At 46.2% G+C, this 21,151-nt stretch overlaps 1 protein-coding gene across 1 annotated transcript in view; it reads right to left on the reverse strand.

Annotated features, from left to right (window-relative positions):
* Positions 1–411: 411 nt before the first annotated feature.
* Positions 412–21,151, reverse strand: part of DDX31 (DEAD-box helicase 31) — a 43,009-nt gene continuing 22,269 nt past the window's right edge. The window contains exons 17-18 of the mRNA XM_042779872.1: positions 7,969–8,149; positions 412–843 (exon numbers count right to left, since the gene is read on the reverse strand). Of these exons, the coding sequence (XP_042635806.1) occupies positions 690–843; positions 7,969–8,149 (335 nt within the window). The 3' untranslated portion in view covers positions 412–689. The remainder of the gene's footprint in view (positions 844–7,968; positions 8,150–21,151) is intronic.

A 21,151-nucleotide genomic window follows, 5' to 3' on the forward strand; every position in this document is an offset into this window, starting at 1 on the left:
AGCTCAGGAGCTGTGACAGGAGGTTCTGTGCCCATGAGCTCTGCCCCAAAGGGACCCTTTGTCATCACACTGAAGAGTTCTCCACAATCCTGCCACTGGCATCGTTGCAGGTGGCAATTCTGACTAACAGTGACCAGGGACAGACCTTGGCCAGCACACAGAGGACAGCAGAGGAGGTGGCAGCAGTGTGGCTTCATTACCTGAGACAGGAGCAGAAGTGCTGCTTTTACAGTGACAGGACAGGGCACATTCCCTTTCCATGGTGCTCCTGGGACACCTCTCCTGCCACATTTACCTGGCTAGAAACAGCAAATGAGGAACTGTCAAGTGTTCCTTAAACAGAAAAGCATCTCCTGCCTGCCTAAACTTGTCTCACTCTTATGTTGCACACACATCACATTTCTCTGAAAATCATATTTAACCATTTTTTAATTTTTCTTGCTAAAAAACCACCTTAGGAACACGGTGCATCTCCAGGAGGCCACATTCAATTGCAGCAACAACAGGACACGCCTAAATTCCATTCCACTTGGACCTATGGAATGAAGGGGAGGAGGCCAAGATCCCCAGGATCCCTCCCACATTTGCCTGATAAATTGAAACACTCCTCAGTTGATTTGGCAGGTCACCCTGACCCCCAGCTGAGGCACTCGAGCAGCTTTTACAGCCAACGACTGGAAGGGCCTGGCTTATGTTGGAATCTGCTGGTTGCCAGCTTTTCTCTGCTTTCTCTTCTTCTTCTTCTTGACCTTGGCTCCAGCAGTGTCCATCCCACTGGAATATTCAGAGCGCAGGATCTCGGCAAGGCGGCGTTTGCCGTGGGTCTTCTTCAGCAGGTCAGACCTGGCCAGGGGAAAAAGCAGAGGAATTCAGGAATTCAGGAATTCAGAACCCCTTCTCCTGCTGGGTGGGTTCCTGTAACACCACTGACAGTTGTAAGTTAGAGAAGGAGCAGCTCCCTTTGCTTGAGGCTTGATTTGAAATTCTGCCTCGTGCAAAATTAGGTATTGTTGTGACAGCTTTTCACAAAGGTGGCAAAATATCCTGGCGTTTTTCAAAGCAAGCCTTTGTTCTGTACAAATGCTCTTGCAGGGCTGGTGGGGAGAAGAAGGGAAGCTTGTGTGCCTGAAGGCTGATGAATGAAGTGACACAGCAGTTTGGAAATAATAATAACAATAATAGTAATAATAATAATAATGATAATAATAATAATAGCCCAATGACATTGAACAATGGAAACATTTTATAAACAAAGCTCAAATCCAGAGCTTGAAAACACAACCCCCTCCCAACCAAACCAGGGAAAAAATTAGAATGTCATGAGTCTAAACCCAACAAATCCAACAGATTTTCTTTTTTTGCAGTGTCCTGCAGCCATCACATGAACCTCACAGCTTCCCTCTCCAGAGATTTGCTTTTGTAGCTGCATTTTGCCTGGCCACCAAACTCCAACATAGATGTCCCTGCAGCCCTAAACTGCCAGTTATAAATATAAAACCCCACTCAGCATTTTCCCACCATGAGTTCTGCCACTGTCCTGCTCTATAACCTTGGGCAAATCTCACCCTCAGTTATTTCAAACACGATCTCTGGGGTGCTGGACCAGTCATTCCCATGGTCCTGGGCACATCAGGGTGTCCACAGCCCCTGGTGTTGGCATGTCCCACTCTCCTCCTCATCACCACAGAGTCACACACTGGTTTGGGTTGGAAGGGACCCTGAACATCATCTCATTCACCTGAGCCCCTTCCAGCCTGGCCCTGAACAGGGTGCACCTCTCTGAGCAAGTTCTAGTAACAGAGCTCAAGTTTTTCCAGAAAAACAGAACAGAATCTGCCTGTCCCTCTGAACATGAATGAACCAAAGAGCAGCCCCACAGCCACACCAGTGAGCTCTGGTGACAACACAGGGACTCAGCAGTCCCACAGGTGACACCTCAGCACTGCCTCAAAGCCCCTTCAGGTGTCCAAACCCATGCTGGGCTTTGAAGAGAAGGAAGAATTTCTGGCTGCAGCAATGGATCAATGCAGTCAATAGGGGAAAACAAGGGAAGTGAACTCTTGGCTGCCTGGGGCATTTCCTTGCTCCCTTCCCACAGCCTGTAAAGGTGTATCCTCTGCTCAGCCCCCTCCACCAGAGGGAAAAGTTTCTATTTCACACTTTGACTGTTGTCTCCAAGCATTTCCTACAGTAATTCCTGGGTTTCCAAGCAACAGACCAGTTTACTTAACAACAGGGAACTCTCTGCTGCAAAAGAACAAGGAATCCACCAGTAGCTGCAGGGCTGAGCTGCAGCTCAGCAGGGAGGTTGTCCAACACTTTATTATCAATCAGGTGAAATTGCTGCCCAATTAGTAAATCAATACTCCCTGCTGAGGTGATCAGCTGTACACAGAAAAACAGGGATGCAGGGAAAAGGGAGATGTCTCCCTCTAACCCAGGGCCACAAAAATCAATGGAGTTGTGCTGTGGAACCTGTGCTCATCATGGACAGGAGAAAAGCAGCTGTCAAGGCCCCGTTTAACCAGGAGATGGAAGAGCTACAGGGAACAGCACCAGCCTGCAGTGACAGCACACCAGGGAACTGCACCAGGTCAGCAGCTCTGATTCCTGCTGGAAAGCTGTGAATTCCCCTCTCTGCCCAGCTGGTGACAGTCCCTGGGGCTCTGCCAGAGCAGCAAGATAACCACAGGCACCTTTCCTCACAATGACCAGCAGAACTGAGCAACTTAACACTCACCCCCTGAGCATCCTTGGGCAAGGTATTGAATCTCTTTGGCCTCCATGTCCATTCTCCCACCTCCCTGTGTTTTCCCTGTTACTGAGGGCTGGTGGGATGGGAATTTAAGGGAGCTGTGTGGTGATACTGTGGCAAAAGGCTTCACAGAAAGGCTGTAAATGGAAAGATGCATTTGCAACACAGACAGAAGCCATGCTCCCATCACTGGGAAAACATGTGGATTGTGAGCATCTCTTGCTGTGATCTCATGTCTAGGTATCACACTCTACTGAGGCAGAGGAAGGAATGGAAGACTCAGGTTTAGAGCTGCCTGTGCACATCTGTAATTAAACTGCAACACAAAAGCTGGCACCAAGACCCTCCACAGAGAGACAATAAGGAAAAAGAGGAACTGTCCCCAGATGACTTTGTTATCTCCTGAAAGGCTGGAAAAGACCAGAGCAAAGTTTTAAAGGCAAAAAACCCCAACCTGTTCTCCTCCAGAAAACTGGAATGATTTAATTCACTGTTTAAACATGAGAAACTTGTAAATCTTACTAATTACATCACTGAATGATGAAAAGGTAGGAGAGGAACATCTGGAAGAAAAAGTGTCCAGTGAAGGAAAGAGTAAAATCCTCCTTTCTCTACTTCAGTTCCCTTCTACACCCCCTTACAGAGCCACTCCCAGCACTCTGCTCTCCTTCCCCACTCAGGAGCCACAGGGATGTTAGGGATGCTGGTACTGCCCACCCTCCACCCTGAGGAAATCTGAATGATTTGGACTGATCCCTTCTCCTGGCTCTTGTTTGCTGGCTCAGAAGATGCCCCTGCTCATCTTTTCACCTTGGTGTGGGTGAGCTCGTTCTTGGAGGTGTCTCTCAGCCTGGTTGGCATCACTGCCTGTTCCTTTGTCTTGCTGTGTGAGATGCTGCTGCAATGCAGTGCACAGGTGTGGTGACCTTTAACCAACTCCCAGCATCTGCAGCAGCCAAAGGCTCCCAAAGTGCTCAGCTGAGGGAGGAGGAGGAGGATGAAGTTCTGACGCACAGTCCCAGAACTCATGGTGTGTCTTTGGAGGAGACCCGAGGAGGCAGTTCCATTTATCAGAAAACATTTCAATGTGGATTGCACCATCAATCTGCCTGACAGCATCTCCAACAGCTCCTTGACACTGTGCCAGCAGCAGAGCTGGGTTACCTCTGGGCCAAGGCTGCTGCAACACCTGCTTTTCCTACTTACAGCATTGGATGAACCATCTGCAGCCAATGCAACCCTGTTTGGGTTGGTTTTGCTGCTGTTGTTTTTGCAGAGTGGGGGCAAGAAATCCATCAGCAATCCTACACTGCTCTCGACAGGTCAACAGATGGCCCAGGTCCTCTGCTCCCAGCTGATGCAGACGCTTGAGAAGATTGAGGAAAATTATTACCCAGGCAGAATGAGCACCAAGCTTGTTCCAGAACACTCAGGGAAGGGTGGTCTCCACACTGGGATGTGCTGAACAGCAAAGCCCACCTAACCCTACTGAAGTCAAATGCATTTCAGCCACACAGAAACCCCAGTCTCACTTTCACTGCCAGCCCTTGGTCTTCAGCCTATGGAAAAGGACAAAAGCAGCACTGGGAGGGGGAACCTCCCAGGATTCCTGCTTCTGTCAGGCCCCTTCCCAGCCTAGAGGACAGAATGTATTTCAGTTAGAGAGAGATGATAATTTTTGGTGCACAGCCCCCAGCACAGAGGTTTTCCAGCTCTGTGTGCAAGCACTGTTAACTTGATCAGGGATGGAGCAAAAGCTCTGTGCTGCAGCCACAATGGAACAGGACAGTAATAAAGGGCATTGCTGTATGCAGGAAACAATCAGATGGATTTTACAACTATAAAACTTTAATTTCATAAGAGGATTTCTTTCATAGCATCATGAAACCATCACCTGTGTCCCTGAGGTGCCTTAATGAAGAGTGATGGTGATGTTTCCTTTCACAGCAGCCATGTCTTACTCTCATTTTTGGCTCCATTTGCCCATGGATGCATGCTCTTACCTGAGCTCCAGCTTGGCTTTCTAGAACAGACTGCCCAAACCAAGTGAAATTCCCAGTGGGCAGAATTCCAAAGTTGCATTTTGACTAATTAAGTGATATCAGGAAAGCTCTAAACGTGCACATAAAAACTGGCAAGCAAAATGCTTCTAATGATGAGACAATTGCTGTGCAGGGGGGCTGCAGCCTTGAGTCACAAGCCCTGTATCAGTCTTTCCAAAATCGTCAGTGCCAAGATGTTCAAAAGTGGAACCAAGGATGTGAGGTGGGAGAGAAGGTCAAAGGCTTCGAGTCTGCACCCAAAGGAAACTGCTGCCCTGGCCATGTGGAGGACACAAGGTCTGTTTCCCAGGAGCTGTCTGATTCTATCTGACCATGCTGAAGAATGAATTAACACAATGATCTTGCAGCCAAAGCCTTCAGGCCATGCCCATCTCCATCAGAGCAAAGGCACTGTGATAATGAGGTACAGCAGTGCTCAGATCCCATTTTACCTGAGGGTTGGACTTAAACTCTGAAGCACGAGGGAGTTTTCACTTTTGTTTTTACATCACTTTTTGCATATGCTGTAGCAATTCTTGATACTCATAAGTAAATTCAATCTTTCTGAGCATTTATTGAATCAGAGATTCCTGTAGCAAGGAGTTCCACAAAATCAGCTGAACTAAAGAGTCATCTTTCTTTGTAATGGCTTGAACTCACAAAAAAGCCAAATTAAGTTGCAACTCCTCACTGCAGTGAAAGCCTTTGGGGGCACACACTGGCCTTCCTGATTTCAAAGGGAAAGCAGACCCTCAGTTGCCACAGATTCCCACTGATCCAGAATGCAAAAGGCTGAGCAGCACAGGGATGCATGATGGAATGGCAGTGGGCCTTTGGCATTTGCATTGTGAAGGAGTTAAAAGACAAGTCTATCTGGCCTGTCAGCCACTTCCTCAGCGTGCTGCGACTCCACAGTGAAGCAAGGACAGCTAATCCCTCAATGGAAGTGGGATCAGCTTCCTTGCCTTACCCTGCAGTCAGAGCATGAGCCCAGACACTGACTAAGCTGATGTACTGTAATTCAATATGCAGTATCTGGTTCGTGTGCTCATCTCTCACCTAAACACAGCCCTGCAACTTTCACAAAACATCCAGCAATTATTTCTCTGTTTTCAGATCGGGTTTTGCAAGATGCACTGCAGCTGAGGGGACAGCTGGTTTGCACAAAGACCTCTGAAAAATACATGGAAGTTAAGGTGGGCACTGAGGAGAGGCTGCTCCCACTCTGAGCACTGAAACATCACTCACCTGGCTGCTCCCTCTCTCTGTCTCACCTTCCCTGAGCAGGCTCTCCAAGGAGGCGCCAAACATAAAAGGAGACTTCAAAAGAAATGAGAAGTTTTCTTTGTCCTCTTAAGGAAACATTTAATGATTGCCTTTACCCCACTTTCAACCTGGAGTGCCTGCTCTTTATTCTCCAGGCAGGTGCTGAGAGATGAGGCTTTAGTGAGCAGCCTGATTAAAAACCAGTATCGGATGTTGGGAGACAATGTGTAATACGACAACCAACACTCACGGCAGCATGTGAGAAATGGAATTAAAAAGATTGCTCTGTGACTGTGCTGTTATAATTTCAAGCCTTGCATTTTACAATTAGAAACCATTTGTCTTCTAAAAGGCAGGCTAAGTTTTGCTTTCTGCTTTGTCAGTGTGAAATCAAAAGCAATTCTCTAAGTTAATAGCATTATCTTGGATTTATGCAAGTGCAGACTGAATTTGAATTGATATTCACTTTCTCTAAACTATCCTATAAATACTAATACACCCTCTCTCTTTATTTATTTATTTTTTTAAGCACACACACAGAGAAAGCTGATCAGAACCAAGTTTCACAGGCAGGAACAATTGTTGCACATCACAACTTTGGCAAGTTTTTGCAGGGTTTTAACTTTGCAGATGCAAAGCTGGAGCCTGAGTTGTGATGGAGCTGTGCAAAGTCTGCCTACTTTCCTTGAGCTGCAATTCTGTGATCCACGTGCAAATGAGCTCTCAAATCACTCTCAGACCATTTGTTCCAACACCTCCACATCCCCCAACCCTGCGTGTAAATACCTACTGTATCCCGAGCTTGTCTGTGCTATAATGGGATGAAGACTTGGGGAGGAGGAACCCCCGTCTAAAAGAGGTTTGTAACAAGAGAAAAAGTCGCTCTAACAGAGTAGCAACATCACAGGAACAGAGAGAGGCATTGTTACAGGCCAAGTAATCCTGTGACACGCTACTGTCAGTCATAGCTTGACACCCTGCTGGGCCAGCAAGACATCAAAGCCCACCCCATACCATCTTACATGCTCTTTATCAGCTAATCAGGCTATTCTTCCCGAAATAAAGCTCCGTTAAATCCCCTGCTCACAGGGGCATTCCCATCCTGTTGCCCATCTGCTGAGGAGGGTCAGCTGGAGCAGGAGGCAGAGCAGTGGTCTGTCCCTGGTGGCTGCTGAAAGCAGGACAATGCAGGCTCCAACTTTTTATTTTAAAATCCCTTCTCCTTGCATTTTTTTCTTTTCACAGGATAGGTGCAAGAGGAGTGCCTAGCCCTGGAACAATTATGTGGATTAGTGCTTTAATTGCATGGCTAAGGTTTGCTAACGGAGTTTGTAGCAACAATTACATGGAAAGAGTCACAACTGATGCAAAGAAAAAAGATTTTTCTTCTTTGAATTATTGCAGTGATTTTCCTGGCAAGGCAGAGGTTTGGATCCTGACATTGCCACTAAGGAAGAGAGCATGTCCCTAGCACTGTGATCCCAAAAGAGAGGATGATCTGTCCTGTGGAACCAACTCAGAGCAGGCAGGATCAGATGCACTGAGCACCTCCAGCTCCTTTGCAAGCACAGAAGAGGGTTCAGGGCTCCTCCAGCAGCATCAGGGAGTCTCCAACTCCTTACACAGACCAGGAGTACCCAGAATAGCCCTGAGCACACACTAGAGGGGATAGAGCAGCAACTCTGGGCTTGCTGCAGACTATTCTCAGGAGAGATGCCTCAGGATTTTGCAGAAATTCTTATGCCAGAAAGACTCACACCTCCAGGTTTGCAGAAGGATCATTTCTACCACCAGATCTGCTTTTTGAATTACACTCAATTCCTGGAGCAAGCCCCACCACCTTGAGGAGCACAGCCCAGTGTGTCACACTGTGCTCCTTGGCTCAGGAACATCAGACTGACCTACCTTTTTGGTGTTGGTTTGGTTTTCCTCTTGGAGCCTGCAGCTGGAAGAGCAGTCAGGTTCTGGGGGGCATCTCTCAGCCCAAAGCTCTTGGCCACATGACCCAGGTGGAGAGATTTGATGTGGAAGATGTGCTTGAGTTCCTTGGGATAGGTGGTGTAGGCACAAAGGAAAGACTGAAGTGCTGAGGGGAAGGAAAAACAACAGAGAATTCTGTTTGCTGCTGCATTTATATATATATATTTATATAAAAGATTCAGCTGTTCCAGCTGGAAGGACATTGGTCTGGTCCTTTGGGACACCTTCTGGTCAGCAGCTGGCAGAAAAGGTTGGCATGTTAAAACCCTGAGAAGGTTGCACAGTACTGGTACAATCCCAGAAGGGGAAGGTAGGTGCTGGGGAGGTGTCAGGAACTGAAACAAAGCTCCAGCTGCACTGGGTTTGCCTCCTGCAAGGCTGCTCCTCTGGCCACAAAAGGCGAGTTTGTGGCACATCTCTCAAGAGTCACTGACACTGAGTGGCAGCAGATATGAGGGGAGTGGGAACAGAGGTGCAGGGATGAAGAGAGAGAAGCATGGAGAGGGTACAGGAAGACTCCTCTGATATTAGAGTCCCAGTAGTCCATGCATTTTTCACCAGTTACCAGCTAGTCCCTTATAAATATCTGAGAGCCGGATGGATTTCCTGACTCATCAGCACACTGAGAACAGAGCTCACCTTCTCAAAAGGGAAAAATAATAGAACTGTGTGCAAATTTCCCTTCCCATCTTTATATTCCTGTAATGCCCTTCCCTCAGGGCTCATTGCTCTAAAGACAATCATCCACTAATATGAGCAGTACCTCTGCTCCTCCCCATCCCCAGAACGTTAACTACACCCGGGCTGGCCCCTGCTCTGGGAATACAGGGACTTCCAGGAAGGAAACTCTGCAGCTCAGAAAATGCCTCCCCTCAATCCCCTGCTGCTCCTCTGCTTGCTAAACCTCCTGTGTCTCCCCAGCCCTCACTCCAAAGCAGCACCTGCATCTTCCTCTCCCTCTCACTCCCGACAGCAGTGAGCTCTAAACTCTCACCTCTCCTGCCCTTGCCTGTTGAGCCACCGGACCAGCAAGTTTGCCCACAGCTTATGGCTAATCTCTTGGCAGCAGCCGGAGATTGGAGTTTATGAACAGTAATAAAAATGTCATTTTAGCAGATCAGCTCCTGGAAGGACCCAGGGAATCCATCAAAGCTCTGTTTACTGAGCAAAGCGAACTCCTTTTCCCAATCGATGAGAAGAAAAGATTGAGTTTTTTGCACCTTCTTCCCAATTTCACAGTGCTGCTCTTTTAGAGGCTTCTGAGCACCCAGAGACCTGTGTTTTCCCAAAAAAGAGAATGCTAAATTCCAAATACTGTCTCAGTGTCTCGTCTGAAGGCCATTCTTCTGAGGGCTTATAAACCAGCTCAAATGCTCTCAAAAACCCTCTTCTGCTGCTTTTTTTTTTTTCATAAAGTTACTGGTCAAATTCACCTATGAGAAGGTGTAACTCTTCAAAGGGAACAATAGGAACTTGCTCCTGCTTTGAATTCAGTCCCATTGGAGCTAATACAGCTGTCTGCCTCAGAGCATTTGAAATGGCTGATACTAAAGATCCTGTTATTATGAAGGCTGAGCTCACCTCCCACAGTCGTGCAGAGAGGAAAAGCTGCTGCTCCCAACTCAAAGTGTCAAAGGCTCCCCTCTTCCCAAAGTCCTGACAGACATCTGCCAGATCCAGCTGTGAGTCAGAGCACACAAAACCAGGGAGGCACTAACCCAGAGCTGAACTGAGAGCCTGGCTGGACCTGCAGGTCACAATCCTAGCCCAGGAAACTGCCTCACCTCCAGCAGCTCAGAGCTGAGATGTTCATTACAGCACCCAAGAGGCTGAAATGAAGATCTTTGTGGATGAGATTCTTTTAAAAATCTTTACTGTCAGGTCTTTAGACCTCTCAGTGTTGCCAGAGCTATGTTTTCTGGCTTTTATGTGCAATTAGAGTGGCCAGATACTGAAAGTTTTATTTTGTTTTTTTTAAAGTTGAAATTCTTTTATGATTTTGGGATCAAAGAGACAGAGCTTTAGGAAAACAACTCAGACTGGCAACAGTGCTGGTCAAGCCATAATTCATGTACAGGGTTCTTTATCTTGATGCCACAGGAACAAACTGCCTGAGCTGTTGAGAGTTTTTGCCACACCAACACGAGTCTGAGGTAACATGTACTGACTTGGAGTGGGATTTGGACTTGTGCTCATCTAAGACAGAGGATTTAGATTGGTCCTTTGCACCTTTGCATCCCCATTCTTCTCCAGGAAATACAAGTGTGGAAAATCAAAGGAAGAAAAGATAAAACCCAGTGTGTTGTATGTATGATGGGGGTTAGATGGGCTGGTCTGTTGTTATTTTGGACAGGGGACGAGAGAGTAATGAGACATGAAAGGGAGACAGGTGACATAACCTGCTCACCAGGCTCTGAGCTGGCAGCACTGGCCCCAGGGCATGGCCTCAGCATGGCTGGATAAACTGGGAGGCACTTTGCCAGAGCAGTGGGAGCAGGAGGGAAGGATGCACCAAAACCACCACGGATTTGAGCTCTGTGCCACTGCCCTGGGCTCCTGGGACTCTGACTCTGCTGTCCCTCTCCACACACGGGTGCTGAGGCCAGAAAGGAGGAGGCAAAATGCTCAACTGCTGGCTGTAAAACTGGGGAATGAGGAGGAGGAAAGCAGGGTTTGCTTCCTTACCCTGTCTGTAACTCAGGGGCACACAGGATCAGCCTCCTGAGCTCTTTCTGGCCCCACAGCCCCGAAATGAAGCACCCACCAACCATGCAAAGCCTTGGGATGAGCACCCAGCCCTTCCAAAAAGGGGCTCCACTCTTGGAAAGGTTCATCCTTCAGGTAGCAGGGCCCAGCCAGACCCCTCCTCCCACCCATCTCACTGCTGATCAGTCAATCAAGTTTGAAGGGCAGCACCTTCCCTGAACCGTTTGATTTGAGTGTGAAAAACACGGGACCCAGAGGCAGAAGGGGAGAGCGGGCAGGGAGCCACTCGCCTTTGGAAAGCAGGCTGCAGTGCAAACACTGCTTATTAACATTGACTAGGTCAGAAAATGGGGAAAAACAGAAAAAGAGAGAGAAACAAATGCATCTCTGGCACAGTTTCCAATTGATTGTCTGCCATGAAAGCAAAAGCCAGCTGCCATGTTAATTATTCATGATGCCTGGCTCAGAGGGGAGGAAGAGGGGCTTATGGAAGCCACTCAGCAGTGGAAAATTTGCATATGTAGATAGCAGAGTTGGAAAAAGAGGTGGAGTGCTCCTCTACAAGATAAATGGGATGCAGAACATTTCAGCATTTCCTGATGTATTTTCTGTGCTTCTTTTCTGTGGCTAAAGAAGTTATTAATGCTGAGGTCAGCAACAAGTGTGTGTGGTGGGTGTGTGCACGGTGACACTGGGTGGAGAGGAACTACAGAGGTTTTTTAGGTGTGACCAGAGTTATTCCCTGGCTGTTCCTGTCACAGGCATTTCAGGTTAGAAGTTTGCAAGGGGTACAAGAAGGTCCCAAGGGAGCAGCAAAAAAGCTCATCCATGCAGAAGGAAGGATTATGATCATGTTAGTCACATGCTTTGAGATTGTGGATTTAAAAGAGCAGCTACAAAATTACACCACACACCTGAAAACAGGTGAAAGCTGCTTGTGTAGCAAGTCCAACACTTACACTGCAGGAAGAAGGTGTTTGAAAACCCCAAGGAACCAAAATCAGCTCTGCAATTGCTGGAGGTGGGGTGAGATTTCAGCCCAGGGATGTGCAGTGGTGGGGGGAGAACAAAGAGTGAAACAGCAGAATTTCAGACACTTTGCTCCTCAATACAGCCACACATAATCAAAAGCATGCAGAATAATTTGGGTAAGCAGGTGGGCACAGGAGATACTCTGGTTGCTCTGCTGTGTCATCACCTAAGAAGGGAGTTCAACATTCAGAAAAACCAGCACCTCTGACCTCCTGAACAATCACTTCTCAAGATTCCAAACAATTTTCATACTGAACTTTTATCTAGAGAACAGCCTCCTCTTCTCCAGTTATTGTACAACTCCAAGAGCAATTTCCCCATATGGTTTTGGACCCCTTGGAAGGTGATTTCAGAAGGTGAGCACACCTGTCCCACACCTGTATGCAGGTGCACACAGCAGGTGCACAGAATGGTGAACAGGAGTGATGCAGAACATTAAAATTCATCTCACCAGGACCCCCTCAACTGGAATTGCTGCAGAACTGAAATAACTTCTACACAGGCTTAAACAGGACTTGACTCAGAGCAATGAGGAAAAATGAAAACAACCAGGAAGGGAGATGTGGGAAGAAGAGACTCAAAAGAAGAGGAAAGGCTCCAGTCCTAAATACTGTGAGCAAGAATGGCTCAGTCTCCTTCATAAAGGGTTTGCATTTTGTGGACTTGTCTCAGTAACTCATAGTCAAACTTGGCTCCTCTCAGGAGACAGTTTGGTGTTTCTTTTCCTACCACATCCCCAGCAAGATTTTAATCTTTCTCCCAAATTTGTCTTCCTCTCGATTTTCCAGACTGAGTCTCTGACCCTGCTCAGTGACAACCGCTGTGCATCCTGCTTGGAAAAGATGGCAGATCAAACCCCAGGCTTGTACACAGCCACCATCATCAGGTCCATCCCGGTTTTTATTTTTCCTGCCTTTTTGAGTTGTTGGTCCTCTCTCTTTATTCTCCCATCTTGTCTTTCAGGCTTCAAATTCACCCCTGGTGTGAACTGGAGGCACCTGATGGGAACTGCAGCAGGATGTGGTGGAGGAAGTCACCAATCCCCTTCCCAGCATGACACACACACCCCACTCCTGTGATTGGGTCAAAGCCCTTGGATGTGAGTCCCACTGAAAGCCAGGACTAAATCTCATTTGCACGTAATATGGGAACGCCAGAAATTAACATTTAATATCACCACAAAGCCTGCTGGGCCTGCCTCAACCCCCTGCAGAGCCCAAAATGTTTCTTCCAGGCCTTTTCCCTGATGCTGTGCCCCAGAAGAAAAGCTTGGCAGCCCCTGTGGGATAAGTGGAAGGAAAGTCACTGACCTTTCTTTGCCCACCGGACAGTGTCCTCGCTGGAGTGGACGTGATTCTCAAATTTTGTCTGCAGGACTGTGGCCCTCTCCTGGACTTCCTGAGGGTTCTTGCCACAGGATTTCTACCAGGGAGGCAGGAGGATTAGAGGAAAGAGAGAATTTGAGTCAGGAATAATGAAGCAGTTTACAATAGATTTAATAACAGTAAAATCACACAGCAACTACCCAGGGGCCAACAAAGGTAATCCTCTCAATATTACTAGAGGAAAAAAAAAAAATCCAGATAAAGATGTTAAAGTCAGAGCAGCCAGTGAGCTGTGTGGTGGGGAGAACAAATCAGTTTTAATTTTGTGTTTTCTAACATCTATCATGTATCTTTTCCCCTTGCTTTTCTTTTCCCTTCCCCTCCTTTTTCTTTTTTTGCTTCCAGGTACAACAGGCCAGATCCCACTGCTTGTTTCCACTGGAATTATTTACAATAACTCCCCAAGACCCTACACTAAGAGTTTCAGAGTGATACTGCAAGTTGCCCTGTGTGCACTTCCCCAAAACAGCCAGGGCAGGAGGCCATGAGATCCACAATCACCCCCAAGCTCCAGAGGAGAGACCAAATTCAGCACCCTTGAACAAAGGCAACCAAATAACTTCTCATGAATTCCAGCATGGATTTCTACATGAAGCTTCCTCACTGTCAACACATTTGACTGGAACTGCCATCACTTGGCTCCTCTAGAGCAGGACAAGCCCCTTGCACCAAAGGCAAGACAGAATAAACTTCCTCAGGCCAAAAGAGCAACTTTGCACGTGGTCCAGGGACCAGACTGTAGGATGCAGTTCAGGAAATGGAAAACAAACATTCCTGGGAGCAAGCTGTTACTGGGAGGAGAGGAGAGGCTCTCTCCCTCTCTGAGGGATCCAGGCACAGAAAGGAAACGTGGACCACAAAACAAGTGACATTTTTGATGGAAAGCTGACAGCAAAGTGCACAGCCAAGCATCCAGGCATGTGCACCTCTCCCAGAAAAGGGCCACAGTTCTCCAGAGTGACTCAGACAGGAGCCAGCATCCAAATGTGAGAGTGCCAGATCCAAGGCAGCAACTTGATACTGGTCAGACCCCTCACCCAGGCAGGGCTGACTGAATACAAACATCCAGCTCCTGGCATTCTGCAGGAGGGCTGTGCCAAGGCAGCAATCCTGTTGTTCTTCTCTGGCAGATCTGCATGCTAATGCTGCAAACCCCTCTTTGCTCTGTGCTGCTGCCAGTCCAGAGGAGCCACATCCCACTGACACCACAAACAAACCCCAGGGACGTGGGGGCTGCCAGCACCTGACACAAAATGCTGTCCTGTCCCAGATGTGCCACTCTGTACCCACAGCAAATGTGCCCAACAGAGACCTCCCATGTAGTTTAAATGCCCTGCACTGTGCCCTCTCTGGAACTCAGGATCCCACAGCTTCCAGCCACTGGGTAATTCCTCAACAAAGCAAACACACTGGGGGCTGCAGCTCCTGCTCACTCACTGCCTGGACTGGCTGTCCACTTCATCTCCAAATCCAGCCTGGCTATTTTAACACATGAACTCTCCCAGATTTCTGGTCTCTGCTGTCTCCCAGTCCCCTCAAGAACAGCTCATGACCCATCCCACAGAATCACAGCATCATTTAGGTCAGAAAAGACCTCCAAGATCTGATTGAGTCTGAACTTTGGCTGGCATCACCTTCCCAACCAAACCATGGCATGTCCAGTTTTTCCTGAACACCTCCAGCACCTTCCTGGGCAGCCCATTCCAATGCTTAACCACCCTTGCAGTGAAGAAATTCTTCCTGATGTTCCAGCTGAACTTTTCCTGGCACAGCCTGGGGCTGTGTCCTCTCCTCCTGTCCTTGTTCCCTGGGAGCAGATCCTGACCCCCACCTGCATCCTCCTGTGAGTTATCTTCCCTCCTTTTCTCCAGGCTCAGCCACCCCAGCTGCTCCTCACAGGATTCACTCTCTGGACCCTTCCTCAGCTTTGCTGACACTCCTTTCACAGGTGCCTTTGACTCCTGAAGCTGAGACTGTCCCCAGCCCAGGGGCTCTGCAGAGGTTCAGTGACCCCAGCTGGAGCTGCCTGCCCAAGTGGCCACTCCTTGCTGTCACTCCCAAGTTTCCACCGACCTGAAACACAAAACTTTCTGGCCCCGCCTGCTGCTCCCGGCCCCCAGCACTTTCCTTTTGTTAAGCCTGGCAGCACCAAGTGTCACCTTCCCAGCGCTTTTTAATATGAATGTGAAATTAGTGAGGTTTGCCCTTTCCCCTGGCGGACAGAATCCTCTGTTATTAAAAAGTAAAGCACTTTAATAATGAAAACTTTTTCTCTTTTTCCTGTGTTTTAACTGTTTAAAATTAATGAGAAAGGCATAACGGTTGTCAAAGCGATATTGAAAGCTGGGTAGCCAGGACCGAATAAGCACGAAAATCCCTCCAGAGTGTTAAATAAACAGTGCTTCAGCCCCCTCTGAATCCCTGTGTTGGTTATTGTATACATTCTGTAACAGCACTCAGAATAGATCTGAGCACCAGGGAGGCAGAAAGGTTTCAGAATTCCAATAAAGGCCTCAAATTAAAGACAGCCTGGTGCGAATTCCAGGAGAAAATTAAAGAGACCTCAAGCTTAAGTGACAGGTGACTTGCTTCTGTGTCACAACTGTCAGGGGATTTAGTGATAATATGGCAATATATTACAAAGGACTTTTCTTATTCCCCCCTTTAGGTTTCAAAATGAGGCATCTCTTCTTCCTGGTGCTGGGGGAAAATAAAAAAAAAAAAGTAAGACAAAAATGAGGGATAAAAAACTAGGTGCATAATTTCCAAAGTGTGAGGTCAGTGCAAGAGATATAAATAAATAAAAAAAAAGCAAATGGCAGGAAATATAATGTTCTCAGAAAACAGCTTCTCCCCTCCTCCCATCTCCACCTTGTCTTTTATCCCCTTCAGACCCTTGAGACAGATCTCATTTTAAAATTGCACCCTAATGGGCATGAAAAAAAAACTGTGTTTGATTCTTGTCTTCCAAGGAGGTTCATCTAAAAAACAAAAAACAACAACAAAAAACCCTCACCCCAATAAAAAAAAATCTAAATTTAAAACTGACTCAGATGCAAACTGTAAAAATAAAACCTGCCCATGACTGAGTGTCTGGACAGATCAAATAAATCAGTGCTACTGGAAGGGCATGGAAGCCATTCCATGTGCTTTACTCACACAGACAAGCTTTAATCCTGGTTTGCATGAGCAGGACAATTAATTTGAGACCTTACACATTTTTCCAAGACCCCAAAGATAAAATTCTACCCCAGAGGTTTGCTTGATCTGCTCCCCATGTAAATTTGTTCCCTCTGTTAAATAAGCAGCACTTTTGCCACCATGGAGAACTTTTTCTGCCTTGTGATTCTTTCAAAGCCTGTTATGGCAGATCCCAAACCACTGGCATTAATGACTGTGGGCAATCACAATATTTATAAGCTAAAAGAAGAAATGCAAGAGAAAAAAAGTCAGGATGCAATGTTATTTAACCAGTTTGAGACATCAGGGGAACTCCCCAATATGCCAACTCCACCAGAAAGAGATACATGGATTTCTGTCAGGAGGAAACTTCCAGTGATAAAGATGGCAGGTTTTAGGTTTGAGAGGTTGGGATAGGTACTGAAAACTTCTGATTTCATTAAGAGAACATGATAATGGAAAAAAAAAAATTGAAACACAGTAAGACTAGATTGAGATAGAAAAGTTCATTCTTAGAACAGGAAAAAAAAAAAGAAAGAAAGATGGGGAAAACCCACCAAAAAGCCTGGCTGTAACATTTCCTGCTTCCATTATACTTCAAAACAAAATGAAGGATTTTGTTTTAATAACAACTTTTTACTAACCTCCACACACCTTCTCTAGAACTCACCAAGTCCCCCTTGCCCCCCTCCATAAAAGTTGAAAGATCAAATTTATTCTCTTTGTAGGCAGGTGAACATTCACACGCCCAGACATAGCCACATATATATTTCATATACCTAAATATAAAATATACATTTTACAGGCACTTCAGCTTGCTCCCTGGCTGCACACAGAAGCCCAAAAAATACATGTTCCAACGTGGTACTTATAATGGACTTGAGTTGAGGCAATGAGAACTGAAGAGCATCATAATGAGGTTCTTGTGTGCAGGACTATAATATATACATGACTGAGAGCATGGAGAGCTGAGAGCAGAGCTGAACCTCCCTCCAATGGCAACATCCCAGTCACATCAGGTTCAGCTCCTCCTGACACCTCCTCAATCCCTCCCTGGCCCACTGCACTCCCAGCTTATTGTACTGTCCATGTGGTAAATTTAGGGAATTTAATAGAGATTAACCCTCCTGAAAACTTGGGAAATGCCCCTGCAGCTCCAGCTGACCACTCAGAGCTCCATGGCAATCTAAAACATGGAGCTAACAAACACAACAATTGATTACATTAATATATTTTTCAAGTAACTCCTGAAGGAGTCTGTTTCATATTGACAGAACTGCTGTAATTCCATCCCCATCCCCAGAATTTTTCCCATGAAGAGAAACTCTGTTCTTAAATCCCAATTCTTTCAGATTGAGTCATATAAAAACTGGGTGTTCTGTATTTCTAAGTTCCTGCATGAGATTAAAACCATCCTATACAACCACAGTGGATGGATCTCAGCTCCCAGCAAAATCCCACTTGCTTTGATGTCAGAGGGAAAAGAGGAATTTAATCCAACCTTTGAAAGCAAAAGGAACCAAATCCTCTGAGCAAGTTCCTGCATGCAGCACCTGGCATGGCAGGGCCTGCCCAGCACTGCCCAAACCAGCAACTCCTCCTCTCAAACAGGGGGCTGGGTTTGGAGCTTTTTGGGAGGAAAGGAAGAAAGCCAAAAGAAATGCATTTAAAAATTTCTGTGCTTAAACGTGTAGAGCATTTGACAATTTGAAAGCATGGTAGAAATACCAAGCTGCTCAATTTTTGGTTAGGTTTTTGTTGCTAAAAAAGCATTTTCTCCTGCCACTTTTCAAATTTAAATTCTAATTTCCTGGAACAAAACATGTTCCTTTTTTGCCCACTTCCCATGAAATAACATTTGTCCCCACATCTGGGACAGTGAATATTCTGCCCTATGTCAGTGACAAATTTAAAATACAATTTCTGCAATTGTTGAAAAAGTCTTCAAAGGAAATCTGAAGCTACTCCCACTATAAGCACATTTGGGTCAAAAGGAAAGTATTTATACATGGAACTATTAAAATAATTTCTGCACTAACAAAGCACGACTGAACTTGGTTACGAGGCGATATCCTAGGCATGATCCAGACAGTTAAAACACAGGCATTACAGGCTGAATTCAGCCAAAAACAGTGGTGGGAGAGAGCTTTAAATAGAGCTGCATCTCAGCTGAGCTCAGATCTGGCTGTGTGTGAGGTGCAGAACACTGAACATCGTTCACAGGCCGTGTTTACCAGGAACACCACGGCTCCCACCAGCCAGCGCCGGGAACAAGGCGCCTCAGACACGGGCTAACAAAAGCATGGGCAGGCAAAACAGCAACAAGAGGGAAAAAAAGAGAGTGTGTGCTGCATCATGCTTGACACATTCTTGACTTCCATTCAAAATGTGGGTTCTTGCAGGATTTAATTTGCCAGAGCGCAGCAACGCCCGAGCCATCAATTGCAAATGAGTGAATTCTGTGAATTAGCAACTTGAAGGCAAACCCAAAGCTTGCCCAAGTCAATAAAAAGGTGCCTGTCAACCCAGGGAGCTTTGTTTTAGGCTCCAAATAAACACAGATGATAAAAACCCCGATGTGACACATCACCAAATGCATTTTCCTTGTTTCTTCAGAGCCATTTGTCATCTCCAACAGTATTTTAGTGCACAAAACACAGGAAAAACAGAAACACTGTGCAGGAAGAAACACAGAGCTTTTGAATCCAGAAACTTTCCCTGTCTGTTACAAAGATACCTGCTGAAGTGTTAGCAAGCCACTGCTTTCTGGGAACAACAAAACACTGAAAACTTGTGATATAAGGTAGTTCTATAATTATTTACACTGTTTGACATCATGGATGTAAAGATAGATGCTGAGGCAGGAACACTTGTGATGTTGAACTGGCAAGTGAAAACTGGAGCAATTCCAAAGCAGCAGAATAACTCACCTTCCTTCCTGGCCTGTGCAACTTGAAGCGATCATCCTTCATCAGGCTGGCTAACACCTTCTCCATCTTCAGCTCTGAAACACTGAAACAACAAAGAGAAAAAATTACAAAAGAGAAAAAATTACTGTTTCTCCTGCTTTGAAACACAACATGGAATGAGCCACAGACTAGTAATGGAGAGTAAAATAGTTTCACAGTTCAACTTGAGAATTTATTCCTGAAACACTCAAGGTCTTAGCCCAGACACTCCCTCACCACCCCTGAAAGTGGAACTACTGTAAAATCCAAACCCCTGCTTTCAGTGGCACAGAGACACAGTTCCACCCACAATTTTGTCACTGTTTTAAGTCACCAACACACACACTTCAATTCTAGCAGAGCACCAAAATAACTGAGGGTGGACTTGCCATTCACTGAAAGTCTCCTTGGCTCTCAACCAATAGGAACTGATTTAAGAAATAAATTGGATTACACTTCCATTATTTTCATATTTTTTTTCCTTGCACTGAGAAGCATCAGGACAATTGGGAAGCACCTGGTTATTCTTTGCACCAAAAGGAACTCAAGACAGAGCTGAAGTAGCTCATAACATTAATGCTTTTTGTAAATTTGTTTTGCAACTATACAGAATAAGATCTGCAGCCTCCACCTTGAACCCAGGGGTTGTCCAACGTTTCTTTTTTCACTCAATGCCATGGACAGGAGCAGAAGTTTGGTTGTGCAACTGTGAGAAAGAGACTGAGGGACCCACAGGATGGAAACCTGCTCCAATTCGTTTGCTACTCCTGCTACATCTTGTCTCCTCCAGTTTAGCTTCCAGAGTCTCTGGAATGAGACTCAGAGCTCCACCCTCACTCAAAGGATGATACTTTCATGTTTACACACATTTATTTCCACCCATGTTAGTGACCACACTCACAAAACCAAACACTAAAACCAAAGATGTGCAAAGACACAGCTCCTTCCTCTCATAGTGACTCAAGCTCAGAGGGTAACAAAACCCTGAGGAACTTTTCCTATCAGGCAATTGTCCTGCAGCTTCCTTCCCTCTGGTCACATCATCACTCTTCCTTTCCCACAGGATCCTACCTGATTCCAGCTCCTTGCTACCCCAGGTCACAGCTCAGAGACACTTCCCAAAGGACAAACTCACCCTCCAATTCATGTATAGCCTCAAAAGCCACCTCTGACACCAGACACAGTTTGATTTCCTTCCCTGCTCTGAGAACTCACCTCCCCTCTCATCTGAAGTGCAAAGCCAAGCCCAGCCCATTAGGGATTCCACAGCATTTTTTTCTTTAAGTACAGGAGGCTCAGTCAGCTGTCCTAGCCAGGCTTCACACTGGGCATTTATTTTCATTCTGTCGACTCACATTCCTCCTGTAGGCTCAACCAGATGATTTATTCTCCAGTCCTGCTTGCAAGACACTGCTGGGTCCTGCTATGGCCCAGATAAGGAAATGCTTACAAACCTGCTTCATTTCCAAGTGAGCAGTCCTGCTTAAAGCTGCATTTACAGGACACTAGAAATTCTTTGTCCTCTTTAACACTGTCTTAAGGGGCACACACACACCCCAGGTGACAGCACAGCAACAGCTGTGCAGCTCCAGGCCATTAATATTACAGCTGCATCCAAACTGGGTCCCATTTCCAAGGGAATTACTCAGATCATAAAAGCTGATCTCTGTGGACCCAAATTTTCAGTAATGGGTAAAGGTCATGTCTAGAAAAGAAGCCAAGGAGTTCACCTGGGATTAAACCAATCTAAGGAAGAGAGAAGTCTTTGGGGTCTAACAGCTCTGATTCCTGAATTTCAGATGGTCAGAAAGCTGTCTGTGGTTTCTGACAGGAAGCATTTGCTGGTATTCTTCAATT

The sequence above is a fragment of the Catharus ustulatus genome, chromosome 21 (genome assembly GCF_009819885.2).
Source record: "Catharus ustulatus isolate bCatUst1 chromosome 21, bCatUst1.pri.v2, whole genome shotgun sequence".
Taxonomy (NCBI): domain Eukaryota; kingdom Metazoa; phylum Chordata; class Aves; order Passeriformes; family Turdidae; genus Catharus; species Catharus ustulatus.